At 49.9% G+C, this 15,772-nt stretch overlaps 5 protein-coding genes across 5 annotated transcripts; 3 read left to right on the top strand and 2 right to left on the bottom strand.

The window, feature by feature from the left end:
* Positions 1-963: 963 nt before the first annotated feature.
* ASPWEDRAFT_229861 (putative C6 transcription factor (AmyR)) lies at positions 964-3,568 on the top strand. Its single transcript, XM_040832427.1, has 3 exons — positions 964-2,381; positions 2,433-2,883; positions 2,938-3,568. Exons 1-3 carry the CDS (start codon positions 1,420-1,422, stop codon positions 3,355-3,357), a joined length of 1,833 nt encoding a protein of 610 aa, XP_040694391.1. The 5' UTR covers positions 964-1,419; the 3' UTR covers positions 3,358-3,568.
* A 384-nt stretch (positions 3,569-3,952) lies between these two features.
* Positions 3,953-5,404, bottom strand: ASPWEDRAFT_101556 (glycosyltransferase family 31 protein; the record flags this gene model as incomplete). Its single annotated transcript, XM_040827398.1, has 1 exon — positions 3,953-5,404. The coding sequence occupies one exon, from the start codon at positions 5,402-5,404 to the stop codon at positions 3,953-3,955; it is 1,452 nt and encodes a 483-aa protein (XP_040694390.1).
* A 1,344-nt stretch (positions 5,405-6,748) lies between these two features.
* Positions 6,749-9,307, top strand: ASPWEDRAFT_229844 (signal recognition particle subunit SRP72). The gene is made up of 4 exons (XM_040832425.1): positions 6,749-7,411; positions 7,474-7,744; positions 7,795-7,939; positions 7,990-9,307. Exons 1-4 carry the CDS (start codon positions 7,091-7,093, stop codon positions 9,197-9,199), a joined length of 1,947 nt encoding a protein of 648 aa, XP_040694389.1. The 5' UTR covers positions 6,749-7,090; the 3' UTR covers positions 9,200-9,307.
* Positions 9,308-9,415: 108 nt separating this feature from the next.
* ASPWEDRAFT_22869 (uncharacterized protein) lies at positions 9,416-10,600 on the bottom strand (the record flags this gene model as incomplete). The annotated part of the gene is made up of 1 exon (XM_040832406.1): positions 9,416-10,600. One exon carries the CDS (start codon positions 10,598-10,600, stop codon positions 9,416-9,418), a length of 1,185 nt encoding a protein of 394 aa, XP_040694388.1.
* A 416-nt stretch (positions 10,601-11,016) lies between these two features.
* On the top strand, positions 11,017-14,302 carry rfeF (putative transcription factor RfeF). The gene is made up of 7 exons (XM_040832436.1): positions 11,017-11,437; positions 11,488-11,523; positions 11,586-11,738; positions 11,823-11,921; positions 12,654-13,551; positions 13,601-13,668; positions 13,718-14,302. The coding sequence occupies exons 1-7, from the start codon at positions 11,432-11,434 to the stop codon at positions 14,123-14,125; spliced, it is 1,668 nt and encodes a 555-aa protein (XP_040694387.1). The 5' UTR covers positions 11,017-11,431; the 3' UTR covers positions 14,126-14,302.
* Positions 14,303-15,772: the final 1,470 nt, after the last annotated feature.

The raw sequence follows: 15,772 nt of genomic DNA, 5'->3' as shown, positions 1-15,772 counted from the left end.
GCCGTTACTCCGTTGAATGTCCGACTAGGATGGATTGCAGTTACATAGTATGAAAGACTTGTCTCTGAAGACCCAAGTGATCCAAACTATCCAGACCATAGAGTTGGGGAAACGCGGGTTTGCGGGGAACAAGGACCGGAGATTGGAGAGCGGGATTATTATGGAGAATCCTCCATACGCTTCGTGCGGAGAGCATTAACTCGGACCGATTGTTCCAGGTCGATGCCACGGACCCCGGCAAGTTGGCAACAAGAGTTTTGGACCATTGGCAGTGAGGCTTTTCGCCACCACCATGGCCTGATAGAATTCGATTTCTCTCCACGACAACTCAGATCGCTGATGGTCTGGCGTCGAAGAAGAAGCGAAGAGGGAAAAAAGACGCAGGGGGGAAGCTGTTCCTGCCGATCATCTGACTGGCGGGCTGTGATTGGCTCAAGGGCCGACAAATGTCCGACGCCATACGTTATTACAATATGGTACGGTAATGTGGTATTGTTCCATGCCTGATGCTGGATGTCGGTGAGTTTTTTGTTGTTACTCGGCCGAGAAGAAGAAGAAGAAAATGATGATGATGATGATGATGATGATTTTATAGATTGAAGGGAAGTGGCAGATGGTTAAGGAGACTAATGTTAGGTATTATTGCGTGGTTTGCTCTGTTGGGTGACGATGAGATATCAAGACACATGCCTACCCCAGAGTATCAAGAATCCATCCACCACCAGACATCACACTGTACAACTACGGGTTTTTTCGGCTTCCCGAACACTGGTGGGCTGTAGCCGACAAATGAAATATCAATCGGCTCTGGAAGTATGATATAAGAATGCCTTTCTGGTGGGTTCTCTAGGGGAGCGTATAGGGGCATTCCATCCCTCCTCCGTATACGAGGTGGCCCGTTCAACTTGGCCAGCTTCATAGATGATGTTGATCATCTCATCGAGATTATACATCAAAGTCAGTCTAGCCAGCCATGTCGCCATGCCTATCAATCAATCCATAAATAACTATCTTCATTTCCCTGTCAGGCTCAGTCAGAGTCTCATTGGCAACGCGGGGTCTGACGCAACTGGAGAAATCATACAACACCAAGAATACACCCGATCAGGTAATTCGCCTAGTTTTCGCCGAAAGACAAACCTCCCCGCTCTTTCTCTTCCCCAGGTTTTGCTACCCTGTCCGGTTTCCCCTTCACTGGGTTATTTTCTTCAAGCGGGATTCTTTTCCCTTTCATCTTCCTTCTCCTCATCTAATAATGGCTGTGGTTTTATCCTGGATCGTACTGCCTCTATCCCCACCATCACAAAACTGCAGTCTCGTCGTATGAGATACGGCCCAGAGACGAGCCTTGAGGGCTCACTAGTAGACTGACGATCTTCCATGACATCTTCATCTTGAAAATTCACCGATCGCCCGGAAATGGACCCAACCTCCAAGCAAAAAGCCCCGAAACAGGCCTGCGATAACTGTCGCCGCCGCAAGTTGAAATGCTCTCGAGGGACACCGTGCGACAAATGCGAACGCCTTCTTCTTTCTTGCTCCTACAGCGATGTTCTTCGTCGAAAGGGTCCTAAATTCCGCACTCTCTACCCTCTGGCCCCTATTCATCCACTAGTCTCGCAGCATCGAGATGCAGCTCATCCCCGCCAGGAACTGCTTGGGGATGCAGCAGGCGGCTATCGATTAGACTCCCCGTCTTCTCCAGCATTTACGGTGTCCGATCCCCAGTGTCTATCACAGGATGCCACGGAGTCTTTTTCGCGGCTTGCAGCCCCGGAGCTGGTCTCCTCGCCGGACTCGTCCACCTCGCCATCTGACGCGGGTACTACAAGCAGTCGAGTGCTGCCATATGCTCGCCGTCTAACGCCGCCAATTCTGCTAGCCCACGTTAATGTTTATGTGAAGTATCTGTTCCCGATTATGCCAGTCGTGCGTCGCGAGCAGCTTCAGCTGGACTGTCATCAGCCTGATCGATTGTCGCATCGACGATATGCATTTCTGGCTTCGCTCTGTGCTGCCACACACATCCAGCTCAAGCTCGATGGAACAGCCCCAGTCTCCGATCCATCATCACATTTAAAAGCTGCAGTGGACGGTCATTCCGTGATGTCTGGGGAAGAGTTACTCGCAGAAGCCGTGAGAGCCAGGAAAGAATGTGACGTGGTGGACGAAATGCACCTTGAAAGTCTCTTGACCTCCTTTTTTCTTTTTGCTGCATATGGCAATTTAGACAAACAGAACCATGCCTGGTTTTACCTGTGCCAAGCTACTTCTATGGCTTTTACCTTGGGCATTCACCGTGAATCGACTTATTCAGAATACAGTATAGAGGACGCAGAAGAACGAAGGAGGGTATTTTGGCTACTCTTCATCACGGAAAGGTAATTCTACACTTTAATTTCACACAAAATAATCGCTAATCCCAAATCTAGAGGCTACGCACTCCAACAAGCAAAGCCCGTCATGTTACGCAGCTCCATCCACAAACCCCAAGTACTATGTTCGGAGGATCCCATCTTAGCCTACGGCTTCATCAACCTTATCAACATCTTCGAAAAACTCACTGTCAACCTATACGACTGGATCTCTGCTGGCGGTGGCGACGGCTTCTTTGAGACCCCATCCACCTCTTCCATCCAATCCAGTCTTTGCAAGCCTGTCTCCCTCGATGGCGTTTTGGAAATCCAACAGGTCGATATCCTCGTCACTCAGCAATGGTTACAAGCCATGATGTGGAAGCTCTCCATGAGCCATGCCACACAACCCGGTTCACGGGACGACACTGTCCTTCCTTTTCATCTACCAGTTCTGGTAGGAAAATCCGTAATGAGCGTCATAGGCGCTGCATCTCAGGGCGCCGTCGACGCTCACGGCATTGGAATGGTTAGTCACTCACATACACATCCTCACCAATCCAACCGCTAAACTCAAACGCAGGAACAAAAATTATTCGACATGGGCATCTCCATCGCAGACGTAACCCGATCCCTCAACACCAAATCAGCTCACCACCTCGCCGAATCCACCGTCTCCCCCCACGAACTCCTCTGGGGCGTCCTAACCACCCTCGCCCGCATTCGTGGCTCCGAATCCTACCTCTTCCCCATCCTCCTGGAACGCTGCAAATCCGTCCTGGGCCTCGACTGCTCCCTTACAATGGGCAACTTCCTACCCCCTCTTCCCGGTGACACGCCTCGACCAACAACACAGGATCCATCGAACCCGTGGTCAGATGCCGATAATCGATGGGATCTTGTCTCTGTGCCTACAGATGCACATGATGACATTGAAGATGCGGATCCCAATGCGCAGATTTCGTCAGATATGGCCTTTCAGGATCGAGGGCTTTTGAGTTGATCTACTTAGCTCACTCTACTCTACTGACTCCTTTTTTGTATCTTGCCCTCGCAGCTTTTTGTATCATAGATATGCTTGGAGTATTGCACGTACCTGCTGGGGTACTATACAATGTGCAATTATGGGGAGCAGGATATATACCCTATATCCTATGCTGATATTATTACATACCTTGAGTACTTTTTTTATGTGTGCCAAAATAGAAATATAGAATTTCGTTCTTTGTACTCTATTTCTGGCATTAAATAAATTGTGCTGATCATTAGACATGCCTGTGGAAATGTATATCGGGCATCAATTGCTCATAGAATTGAATTTACACCAACAAAAAGAAAATCATGTACATCAATAGATTCAAGTGTCATAAATTCAGGCTATATTCTGCAATTGTACAGTTCATATCATTCGGCCAAGTCATAATCTATACACCCGTGACAAATTAAAGAAAAAACAAAAGTTGGTATAATAGAGCCGGGCTTTTATCTATAAGAGCAGTGATATCCAGTCCCTGACGGAAGATGAAGAGAAGATAAAAAAAAAAGTTATGCAAAGAAACAAAAAAGAAGAAAAAAAGAACCAAACACCATGAATGCCATTACCCAGATCGCCAGACTAACTCCAAGACTTGGTCGCCGTTGGGATCGCGGTTGATGTACCATTGTCGGACTGTATCGCCCTCAACCACAGAGTCGGCTATTAAATAGCTGACCTTGTCCCAGTCTTTTGGCCGTAACGGGCCGAGTTCGTGGAGATACGACTCGTGGACGGCGCCGTTGTGGCTTTCCCATGTCAATTCCATGGTTTTGTCGTCGGGGTCGATATCAGAGCTGTATTTGACTACGGAGAATCCGTTGGTCAATACCCAGCCATCATTGAAGAACCACTTTCGCAGCATACAGTTGTCGCCGCAAAGATCGGAGATGGTGCTGACTTTAGACATGTCGTAGTGGAACCATGATTTCCAGTGGTGCACTGAGAGCGGAAGTTCGCGGCCCGCTTCAAAAAATCCCGTTACATCGCCCATCATGTCGAGCTGCCGCAACCGGTGGTCGATGGTGAGGCGGGTGGTGGTGTATTGATAAATGCAAAGGGAAATTCGTCGGTCACCGGTAAATTCCATGTGCTGGCATGCGTCAAAGATATCAGAGCTGCTCAGCTCGAGAACCAGCGGTCGGGACAAAAAGACGCCTGCGCCTCCGAATGCCATCAAACCGAAATTCCCGACCTGGGGAACACTCTCAGAAATACCGCCAATGTATGCAGGCTTTGTATGATCGTATTCGCCGAGTGCTTGCACCAACGCCGACATGGAAAGGAAAAAGGTGTCGTCGTCAATAACAACAGACCACCGAGTCTGTTCGCGCATGTTCTCTGCCAGGTGTGCAATCAACGAAAAGTACCGGGTTTGGTACTCCTCGTCAGACTGTGTCACGTACAAATTGATCCCCAAAGTATCGGCCTTGGCCTGCACTTCATTCACCCGATCATCCGGCTCCACGAGAGCAAAGATGCGAGTTTTGGTGTATCCAGCCCAATGAGCAAACTGATCCACCGATTCATTCAAACGTTTCAAAGTTGTAGCCACACCAAAATCAATATGCGAGGCATCCACGGTTTTCGGCGAAGTGGGTACGTGCACGGTAATCGGAAAGGGATTCGAGCAATCGGCCTGCAACTGCTGCTGGACCGTAACCGTATCTTCGGCATTCAATTTCTTCGTATCGAACAATGGAGTCTGGACACGCTGTGTGATGGGAATTCCCTGCGCGGAGGACGGAACTGCGATAATCTCACGCCGCATATACTTGCTCAGCTTGCGGACATCGAGACGACCTAGGACATCGAAATTGAGATTGTCGCATTTGACATCGGAGGATATGGTGATATTGTGGCCGGCGGTATGTACGACGACATGTTTGGTGTTGATTTGGGGCCAGAGCAGAAGCGCAAAGGTGGTGATGAATAGAAATGCGACACCGAAACGTACGAACTTCTTCCAAGCCCATGATGTGCCCCAACCGGGCCTTTCACCGACCCTTAATAACATCTCTGCTGTGCTGGACGGTGTATAATTGAGGTATCACGACAGAGAGAGCATAAGCATCGCGGAACAAAGAATCTTCACTCCCGACGGAGAGGGTCCTGTCGACGTCAAGGCCAAATCCTTAGACTCGGGTCAAGTCGTGAGAACAAGCAGTGCGAAACTAGTCGAAGGATGCACCGGACAAAGAACGATTTTAATTAATCGATAGAACGAGGCGGGGAGGAAAGGAGGCAACAAAAGAGAAGAAAAAAAAATTGGAAATAGGAAGGGGTCAAAAAGGAAGCCGATCGCGGTACCGTGGGAAGGAATTGGCAGGTCGAGGATGTTTTAGTTGGTCGGTGTTGATGGGGTTACAGCAATCATTTCCAGGTGGAGAGAAACCAAGTGGAGAGGGACAGAAGAGAAGAAGAAGACATAGACGAGAGGCTGACAAGAAGATCAGGATTTGGAGGATGAAGCATCGTCAAAGGGGGATGATCGGCCGTGGAGCCGGCCTTCGCAAGGTAGCCACCAGTTTGCCAGCCTGGCTGAGAGTCGAAACAGCCACAAAAAGATCATCACGGCGAGAGCAAAAAAAGCATCAAGTAGCAGGCAACGGTGAATGGGGACAGACCGTAGCGTAACGCCTTGCTGGACCCTGCATTGTATAGCCACCTTCTAAGCGTTGATGTCACTGGAGAGTAAAAGACCCTGTTGGAGTCAGTTGACATGAGGACAGAAAGAAGATGACGCGGACGATATCCGGCGATGGGGGCGATCCGTCCGTTTTCGGCTTGGTGTGCGGAAGTGCAGGCGAGGCTGACGATGTCTTAATCTGAAGATGAAGCTGAATTGGCGCTGTAGGATCGAGGAGTGGGATGGGTGTTTGTCGTACCTGCAGAGAATGCCTGAAGCTTGAAGATATTCTTGATCATAGCCCTGAATCAACTGAAGCTGGAGAACCCCAACCGTCCCCGGTCGGATCCTTGAAGGATTCACCTCTCTCGTGTTGGTCTGTAGATCCATTGAAGATTGACGATTGTCATCATTTTCTCTTCTGGGTTAGTCGATATTCATGATGACTGGTGATACTCCAGATCCACTCATGGTCAAACGAAGTTCGTTTGAGACTGCGCCTCGAAGAGATGAGTTACCTATGTTATTTGATCTGTCTTTCGTCATTCTGTTTATTCACAGATATCCATTCGTCTCATAAAAATAGCCAAATAGCCCCAACCTTGTGTATCTCAAGTCGTAGATGAAGCCTTTGGAGTCCTTGGCAGTCAGATCAAACTTCACCAGTCCATCACAGTTTAAGCAATTCAAACGACACAAAGACCATGCACATAATATCTACATACATACACTCTAATGCAATCTTATTCCGATCCATTAAAATTCTCTATCTCCGGAGTAGCAAATGTGAAGTCAAATGACGCTGTATGTAGACTACGTCTGCGCATAACACCTCTAGCGCAGAAATTCCCAATGGGGAAACCAACTCACTTTCCGCACAGTCGGCCATGTGGAGGATTCCAGTCGATAAACGGTCATCTCAATCGGGCCAGAAGTACTGAACAGTGCCCTCTCCTTCTCACCCGTCTCCATTAATCTCTATCTTATGGGAACTTATTGATTTCCAACCGACTTCATTCTGCCCTCAACGGGCCACCTTGCGCTTTCTCCGAACTACCATCACCACATCTCACCATGACTGCACAATCGCTGAGCTCGTTGTTGCAACGTGCATCCATCGACGACCATGACGAAGTCTTGAAATCATGCAATGCGGCTCTGGCAAAATCCAAGTCGGATCTGCAGGCTCAACACGTCAAAGTGGTCGCTTTGTTGAAGCTCGACCGTTACGAGGACTCCCTCCGCGTATTCGAAGACGCCGATGATGCCTTGAAGAAGAGGGCGGCTTTGGAATACGCTTACACTCTCTACAAGTGTGGACGCCTGGACGAGTCTATTGATGTTGTGTCCGGTTTGAGTGGTGGAAGAGGCGCTGGCCATTTAGAGGCTCAAGCGGTATGGTCATTCTTGTTCCATCCTCTCCGCATGGTCGCTAATCATCGATTTTGATTATCTAGAGCTACCGTGCTGAGAAATTTCGTCGCACGGCTGAGATCTACGAAGAGCTGTCCCAAGGCGCATCGATAGCCAACGAAGAGAACGATCTCCGGATCAATGCTTGGGCGGCGGATGCCCAGTTGCAGTGGAAAGGCTACCCCGAATTTGTCCGTCATACCAGACCTACCCGTGATGACCTGGAGGCTTTCGAGACGGTTTATAATGCAGCTTGTTTGAGTATTGCCAAGGGGGAGTTTGGTCAGGGAGAAATGCTTCTGAAGCGGGCCAAAGGTTTGAGCATACAATGGATACCACGAAGAATCACTACTGATTCTTTGCAGAGCTGTGTCGAACTTCGGAAGATCTTACACCTGAAGACCGAGCGGCCGAATTGCTCCCGATCGCTGTGCAGCAACTGTATGTCTTGGTTAGACAAGGGAAATCAGAGGAGGCCGAGTCGGTTCTCGAGGAGATTTCTGTGAACGAGTATGTGAAACTGTCGTCGATTGCTCTGGTTTCAAGCTAATCATACCCAGCATCTCCGAGCTTTCCACGAAGAAAATCGCGAAGAATAATATCCAACTCTTCCGCAACGCCACTGCGAATCCGTATGTTCTCTACAAAGGTTTCCATGAAACCCCCGACTCCACCGACAGCGACAAACTCTTTGATTTCCAGAATAATATCATGGTGGGCAACTCCCATGCCCTGGACCTTCTTGTCCGCAAATATGATGGTATTATTCGGTCGACTTCCGATGTGCTCTCGAAAAGCCCTTGCCCCTCCGCGGAACCCAGCGTCAACCTTCATTCGGTTTTCAACTCTGCAGCACATGCACAGGGTGAGTCGGGAACCAAGGCGTTGAAGCAAATCCTTCCTTTGCTCGAGAGACGACCCAAGGATATTGGATTGGTATTGACTGTCGTTCAACTCTACGTGAGTGCCGGCAACACTACTTCTGCCATCACAACGCTGGAAAGATCTCTACAACTTCTTGAGGACTCCATCTCTGAACAAGACAAAGACGTCCGATTCAACCCAGGTCTCCTTGGCATCCTTATTTCTTTGTATAAACTCGAAGGCCGAAGGGTTCAGATTCGCTCTGAACTGGCCAAGGCCGCGTCCTACTGGCGCGAACGGGCCGAGGCCCCTGCTTCATTACTGCGGGCGGCGGCAGCATCGCTGTTGCACTCGTCCGACCGCTCATACCTGGCTATCTCTGGAGAACTGTTCAAGTCTCTGCGTCAGAAGGACCCGAATGACCGCTTCGCGATCGCAGGCTATACGGCATCGCAAGCTACTCTCGACTACTCCAAGGTTGAGGGCCAAGTCGATAGTCTTCCTTCAGTCCAAGATTTGATCGCCGATGTCGATGTTGCTGCTCTAGAAAAGTCTGGTATTTCGCCCTCTTCCTCAACGGCCGCTGCTGCTGCTGCTGCTATTGCCGGTGCCAGGAAGAGAACAGCCGATGGCAAACAGGGCCGAGCAACGAAGCGGATCCGCAAGTCTCGCCTCCCCAAGGACTTCGACCCCAATAAGACCGCAGACCCTGAGCGGTGGTTGCCTCTTCGGGATCGCTCCTCATACCGGCCCAGAGGACGGAAGAACAAGCAGCGGGCGGCAGATCGGACACAAGGAGGTGTTGTTAGCGAAAAAGCAGACGACTCCAGCACTTCTGCTCAACAGCAAAAGCCTCAAGGAGGCGGCAGTGCCAATTCGAAGAAAAAGAAGAAGGGAAAGAGGTAGATGCTTTATGTCTGTTGATGAGATATGCCTTGCATGGACAAGGGAAAAAATTTCGTTTGAAGCATGTAGAGTTGATAGCAGAAATTTGCTCGCTTGGACATACAATACCTATATACTTACAACCAATTCCTGATTCATTACTGGCATTAATTCCAATCGTCATTCTAGTAGATATCCAACTTGAACCGAAACAAACAAGCAAGCAGAGCAAAAACATTAGCCAAGAGGGGTCCGAATTGTCCCACACTGCCGACCATACTGTTCAAACATCCTTCGAAACAATTTCAAATCCGTCAATCCATCACTAGCCGTGGTCATCTTGACCGATTCCCCATCAACCAGACACGCATGCAACGCCGTCAACTCCGCCCGATACGTCTCCTCCCAGCTACACTCACTCTCCCTCCTCATCACCTGCCCATTTTCCCCATCCCTCTCCTCGACAATCACCCGCACGGGCTGGTTCGGCGCATAGGGGAGGTCATACTGGATCGTCACCGTCTTGGACTGACCGTACACGGCGAGATGGGCATCGCAGCGGGGGATGGCATCCGCACCAGTTTCATAGACGAGAGTAAAGGGTCGGTGGGTGTCTTCGTTTCCGTTCGCGCGACTATCATTGTAATGGAAGATGGCGGAGTAAAAGGGATCGTTGATGGAGATGCTGGAGATGGCGTCGGGGATACCCATCGTCTCCCGCAGAAGTGCTAGATCGTGGCATCCGAGCGAATAAAGGAAGTTGTAAAGTGATAGTCGAGCTTGGGTGAGATCGCGCTCGTCGAAGACTTCATGGAGGAGGTCGTTGGGCGTGGTATCCTCTACACCATCACTACGACAACTCCTACCACCTCCGTTTCCATTAAGTATATGGCCCCCATTAGTTGCAGACTTGACCGGAGGAAAGTCTTTCAACCCCAACATCCCTGGTCCGGCGATATTGCGACATCTTGCGTAGTAAATCCGATCCAAGCTCGCGACTTCGCGCTGGAAAGTCTCAAAGCACGTCGCGTGTCTCCGGACGCAGGAGACGAAGACGCGAGCGCCATCCTTCGCGCGGGTCTTTTCAGCGTCGAGGATGCGTTTTGCGCCCTGGATGCTGGGGCTGAGAGGGGGCTGGACGAGGACGTTTTTGCCTGCTTCGAGAGCGGCGATGGTGTATGATTCTCGGGAGGAAAGGGGGAGGAAGTTGAGGAGGAGATTGATGGAGGGGTTTGTGAGGAGGTCGGTTGTGGATTGGGTTGTTTTGGTGGTGGTTGTTGGGGATGATGGGGAGGAGGACGGGTCGTGGAGGAGGATGAGCTGGTAGTGGTCTTTGAGTGACTTGAGGATGGGGAGGTAGATGGTTTGGATGGGTTCAGAGTTCGCTCCGAGGATGCCTATACGGAGGGTATTTTCTGGCATTCTGGTATTTAATTTGTAGTATATAGATGAGTAGAGTGTTGATAGTGATGGTTGTATAGAGGTGTAGAGTGAGATGGAGAGGGAGAAGATGTATTTGATACTGCTATTATCGCTGCCAACACATCATGATGTCTGTTCTTGTGACATCAGCGGCTTCATGTCTTCCCATCGCTCGATCCGCCAATTGAAGCAAATAAATATCGACAGCTGATGTTGGGCCAAGTGTGTTTGTCTTGTCCTGCTTAATCATGTACCTTGTGATGTTGTCTGATGCTGATTCGACATATTTGACATCTAGCTATGCAGGATATATGTATAGTGGTTTTTTGTTGGGAGAGAATCATTTGAGCCAAGCTGATGCTCAATAATTCCACGGCCAATATTCATTCATGTTGAATGAAGTTATATCGATCGTCGAGCCCTGTGAGCCACTATGGAGTACATGGTTATGGTTATCGATCGGAGTGGGGGGGTTGGAAATTAAAAATAGAAGGGTACGTGGTTAATTAAGGAGCAGACTTGAGTATCAGTATGCAGGGCAATCTTCTAGAAGTATCATCTAAAGCTGACATGATTCTGCATGAATAATAATAATATATTTGGCCTGTTTGGATAGCATCATCTAATCAACCTCGATCTGAAAGCGGGTCTCCTGACAGCCTAGTCATCGCCAGTCCACCTGAAAATGAGTTCGTCGCTTTTTTTGTCGTCATCATCCACATCTCCTGCTATTAATATTCATCTATCGCCCCTCCCATCTTCCCTTCTTTATTCTTTGGTTCCGTCATCTACCAGCTGACAAGAAGATCGTGAACATCATCTCTTCCAGCCATGGGGGTAAGTCTGCCCATCCCCAACTCCCTCATTCTTTGTCCTTACGCCTTGCTGCCCCGCGTCTGCCCCGCGTCGTCAGCTTCTCGACAGTCAGCGCAAAATAAACAAGATCATATCCTAGGGCCGGCTCTAACCATTGCATCATCTCTAGTTTGCATCCAAGATCGCAGCCAGTCAAAACGCCAACGCCAATCCCAACGCCAGCGGCAACTCCAACATGAGCAACAACTCGGGCGTCTATGGAGGAGCTCCTCCGTCCGGCTACACTGGAGGCCCTCCGTCAGCGCTGCAGCCTGGTGGATACGTGAGAATCTCCTGCCCCTCATCAAACACTGAAAAATCAAAAAAAAAAAAAAAAAATCATTCACTCGCTGACATCACTCTACAGCCAGGTCAACAGAATCGTCCAACTCCGCCACAGCAACAGCAACAATATCAGGCGTATCCTGGATCCCCTGCGCCTTCTGCTCAGGGTCCACCTGGCCCGGTAAGCAGTCCTTTTCACATCTTTTCTGTTGCACCCTGCCTGCCTTCCATCGAATGAAAATAAAGCCTTGGTTCTTTTGATTGCTCCACACCTGCTTGGCTTCTCTTTTCCCTTTTTTTTTCCCTGCCCCTCATCATCATTGTTCTTCATCATCTCAATTCAATCGTGGATATCGGCTGGCGGCGCTCTTCGACTTGTGATCTGGACGCCATCTTGCCATCATGTCTCGGCATTATTACCAACAATACCCTCCTCAGCTCCGTTCTGGGTCGGCACAGTCGCCCTATCCCGCTTCGCCGGCGCAGCAGTACCAGCCTTACGGTGTACCCCCGGTCCCTCCTAAGACGGGTCCTTCGCCCTCGCCCGCGCCAACCCCAACCTATCCTGGACGCCCCGGCTCTGCACAGCCTATGTCGCCCGGTGGTTATCCGCAGTCTCCATACAGTCCGATTTCTCCGTCAGCACAAGGGTTCCCACAGGCTCAGTATCCCCCTCCACAGGCCCAGTATCCGCCACAGTCTCCGTACGGACAACCTCAGCAGGGCTATACACGACCTCCCCCGCCCCCGCCCCAAGGCCAACCTTATGGAGCTCCTGGACCTCAGTACCCGCCTCAGCAACCCTTCTATGTATACACTTGTCCCTGATATTTTCTGCTGCTGCTGCTGTTGATTTGATTGATCGTTCTTTCGCTGCGCATACTTTACATACTAACGGAAACAAATCTTACAGGGACAGTCACCTTATCCTCAACAAGGTTCGCCCTACCCCCCTCAGGGCTCGCCCTATCCGCCTCAGGGTTCGCCTTATCCCGGTGCTCAAGGGCGTCCAGCGCCGCCCCCGCCATCGGGACCTCCGGGCGCTGGATATGGAGCTCCGGCTCCGGCTCCTGCCACTCAGCAGCAGCTAGCTGCGTACCGACAGCTTTTGGTCGGGACCATTCAGGAGAAGAATCTCCAGTGCTTCTATCCCCCAGAAAAGCTGGAGAGGGTGCTCCAAGGACTGGCCAATGATGCGCCCGCCAAGGTCAGCAAGTTGACCCACGAATGGTCTGTGCCTGGAGAGGTCGCGATGGATGTCATGAAGCTCTCTCTGTTTGATGTGATTCTGTATGTCGATGACAGTGGTTCCATCGAGTTTGAAGAAAAGGGAGTCAGAAAGGAGCAGCTTAGACAGATCATCGGCATTGTTGCAACTGCAGCCTCGACTTTCGACCAGGATGGTATCTCCGTGCGGTTCATGAACTCCATGGAGACAGGCGATGGGATCCGTGACGTGGAAGATGTGAACAGGCTCGTTTCACGTGTCCGGTTCCAAGGCCTGACTCCCCTGGGATCGGGTCTGAGAAACAAGGTTCTCGACCCGATGGTTCTGGGTCCCGCCAGAGCGAACCGCCTGGAAAAGCCGGTTCTTGTTATTACCATTACCGACGGACAGCCTGCAGGAGAGCCGCATGACACTGTGGCAAACTCCATCCACTACACAATCAGCGAGCTGTCACGAACCCGGTATGGACGTGGTGCTGTTTCGTTCCAATTCAGTCAAGTTGGAAACGATACCAAGGCGCGAGACTTCCTCGGTAGCCTCGATGAGGATCCCAGCATTGGTAGCTTGATTGACTGCACATCTAGTATGTTTTCGATCTCTTTCTTCATCGGTACTGTACTAACTGAGTATAGACTTTGAGGTCGAACAAGATGAAATGTCACGGGCCAACCCTCCGGTCTATCTGACCCGTGAACTTTGGGTAAGCATATATCCTGTTTATGCAAGGACTCCGACTGATCATTTCCTAGTGCGCCAAGTTGATGCTCGGAGCAATTGATTCATCGTATGATACCAAGGATGAGAAGGCCGCTGGTGCTGCTAGACCTCCCTCTGGCATGCCCTCTGGCGCTCCCCCGGGTGCTCCTCCGGGTGCTCCTCCTTCTGGCCCGTATGGTGGTGGCGGTTATAGCCAGGCGCCGAGCTACAGTCAACCGGGATACTACAGCCAGCCCCCGGCCCCCAGTCCCAGCTACCAGCAGCCAGGAGGGTACAGCCCAGCGCCCGGCGGTTATGGTCAAGCACCCTACCCGCCGAGCCAGGGCGGACCACCACAGCAGTATGGCGGATACGGCGCACCCCCGCCACAAGGTGCTCCTAGAGGATATCCTCCACAGGGGGGTTACTATGGACAGCCACCCGCACCGCCTCGCTACTAGAGGGATGAGATATGACATTTGCACCTTTTGATAGTTAGATTGGGATCCTTGCTTTGCAATGTATTTTAGCATGAATTGTGAAGGGCCAGTTGAAAAGGATGATTTACTGCCATGTCATTATAGACATTTATGTGATTAGTGACCGAATGTGCCTTGATTTGCGTTATGCTTAAATTATAGGTCTGACGGAGTAATAGCCTGCTTGATTCGGATAGCAGGAGTGGGTGGGATTGCCTAAATCGTCCCAAGTGATAGTTAGCCGACCATCATGAAGCTAAAAGACAATAATCATATAATGGCCGTATAATGACGTAGGAACCGACTAGCCAAGAGCGGTTACACAGATGCGTACATTATCGTATCACTATTCGTATGGCTTTGAGAATTTTGATGCCTTCTCCAGAGAAGAGGGGGAAAAAAAAGTCTACTACACTGCTACAGTGGCAAGTGAAGAACCAGACAGGCACATCCAACGTGGTGACGATCTCCAACGGACACGGACTCTGACAAGCCCCGCTCTGCCTCGCCACCACCACGCGTCCTTGGAAGAGCATCTCAGTCGACCCAATGGCACTTACAAGGCTGCGTAAACCCCTGTCAGAAGGGGACAGACTCTGGATGGAGCCAAAATTGTTGTCTGGATGGAAAAGGGCGACTAAGGCTGGGGCTGGCGCTACCATTCATTGCCAACCAGGGTCGTTTTTTGCTTTTTGATCCTTCTGTGGGTTGCCTTGGAGTCTATCTCATCTCATCTTATTTCTTTTTTTTTTTCTTTTCTATGTTTTATTTGGAGGGGGCTGTGTACTGGACATTGAGGTTTCAAAATCAGCCTGAGCGGTTTGAGCGAAAGAAAAAACGTCGCAAACGAACACAGTAAGACGTTGATGAGTTTATCAGGACGAATGGCCTGTAAGAATGCGCAGAAGGGTCATCTGTCTGAGACTGGGGAAAAAGGCCGTGATGGAGATTAAAGTGTAGGCTGTAAGTATTATTATGGATCCACACACCCAATGTCCAGACTCTGGTTTCTTGTCGGTGGCCAGACCGGTAGACCCTGGTGACAAGTTTATTCTATTTTATTTCGATTCTTCTTCTCTTCTTTTTCTCTTTCTGTATCTATATTCTATTCTATACTATTCTTCTCTATCAATTCGATCTCTTCTTTAATCCCAGCCTGCCAAGCCCGCTATTCCCCATCCGGGCATCGTGCCGCATTCGGCCATCGCGAAAAGAACAGCAGAACTAAAGAGCGACGAACGTTTTGGCCGCCTTCATTCAACCGTCGTCCGTCTGCGGGAGAGAGAGAAAAAAAAAAAGGCTTTGTGCCTCCCCTTTTTCGTTTTTTGTTTCATTCTTCTTTTCTTGTACAGGAATTAATCTGTTTATTTATTTCTTCTTCTGTTTAATTAATTACTTACTCCGCTTTTTTCTTTTCCTTTCTTCGTGCTTTGGTTCCCGACTGTCGTTTGGTTGGAGGTGACGCGGACAAAAACTGGTCCAGTTGGTTTTCATTTTAATATTGTCGCCTTGCCTACCGTCGACCTTCCGGTCCCTTCAAATCGACGACTCGGAACTATTTGCAGCAAATGGTGGACGACGTGTTGTTGGGGTGAAAGATTATTAGAATAAAAAGAAAAGGATTCATTC

This window comes from Aspergillus wentii (genome assembly GCF_001890725.1).
Source record: "Aspergillus wentii DTO 134E9 unplaced genomic scaffold ASPWEscaffold_1, whole genome shotgun sequence".
In the NCBI taxonomy this organism is placed as follows: Eukaryota; Fungi; Ascomycota; class Eurotiomycetes; order Eurotiales; family Aspergillaceae; genus Aspergillus; species Aspergillus wentii.
The sequence above is the reverse complement of the archived record's forward strand: the minus strand, read 5'-3'. Positions and strand labels throughout refer to the sequence as shown.

Coding starts and splice junctions, on each gene's coding strand:
- ASPWEDRAFT_229861 (XM_040832427.1), top strand. CDS start 1,420: ATGGACCCAACCTCCAAGCAAAAAGCCCCGAAACAGGCCTGCGATAAC. Junction 2,382..2,432: donor CTACTCTTCATCACGGAAAG/GTAATTCTACAC, acceptor TCCCAAATCTAG/AGGCTACGCACTCCAACAAG. Junction 2,884..2,937: donor ACGCTCACGGCATTGGAATG/GTTAGTCACTCA, acceptor ACTCAAACGCAG/GAACAAAAATTATTCGACAT.
- rfeF (XM_040832436.1), top strand. Junction 11,922..12,653: donor CTCAGGGTCCACCTGGCCCG/GTAAGCAGTCCT, acceptor CAAATCTTACAG/GGACAGTCACCTTATCCTCA. Junction 13,669..13,717: donor ATCTGACCCGTGAACTTTGG/GTAAGCATATAT, acceptor ATCATTTCCTAG/TGCGCCAAGTTGATGCTCGG.
- ASPWEDRAFT_229844 (XM_040832425.1), top strand. CDS start 7,091: ATGACTGCACAATCGCTGAGCTCGTTGTTGCAACGTGCATCCATCGAC. Junction 7,412..7,473: donor GCCATTTAGAGGCTCAAGCG/GTATGGTCATTC, acceptor TTGATTATCTAG/AGCTACCGTGCTGAGAAATT. Junction 7,745..7,794: donor GCTTCTGAAGCGGGCCAAAG/GTTTGAGCATAC, acceptor GATTCTTTGCAG/AGCTGTGTCGAACTTCGGAA.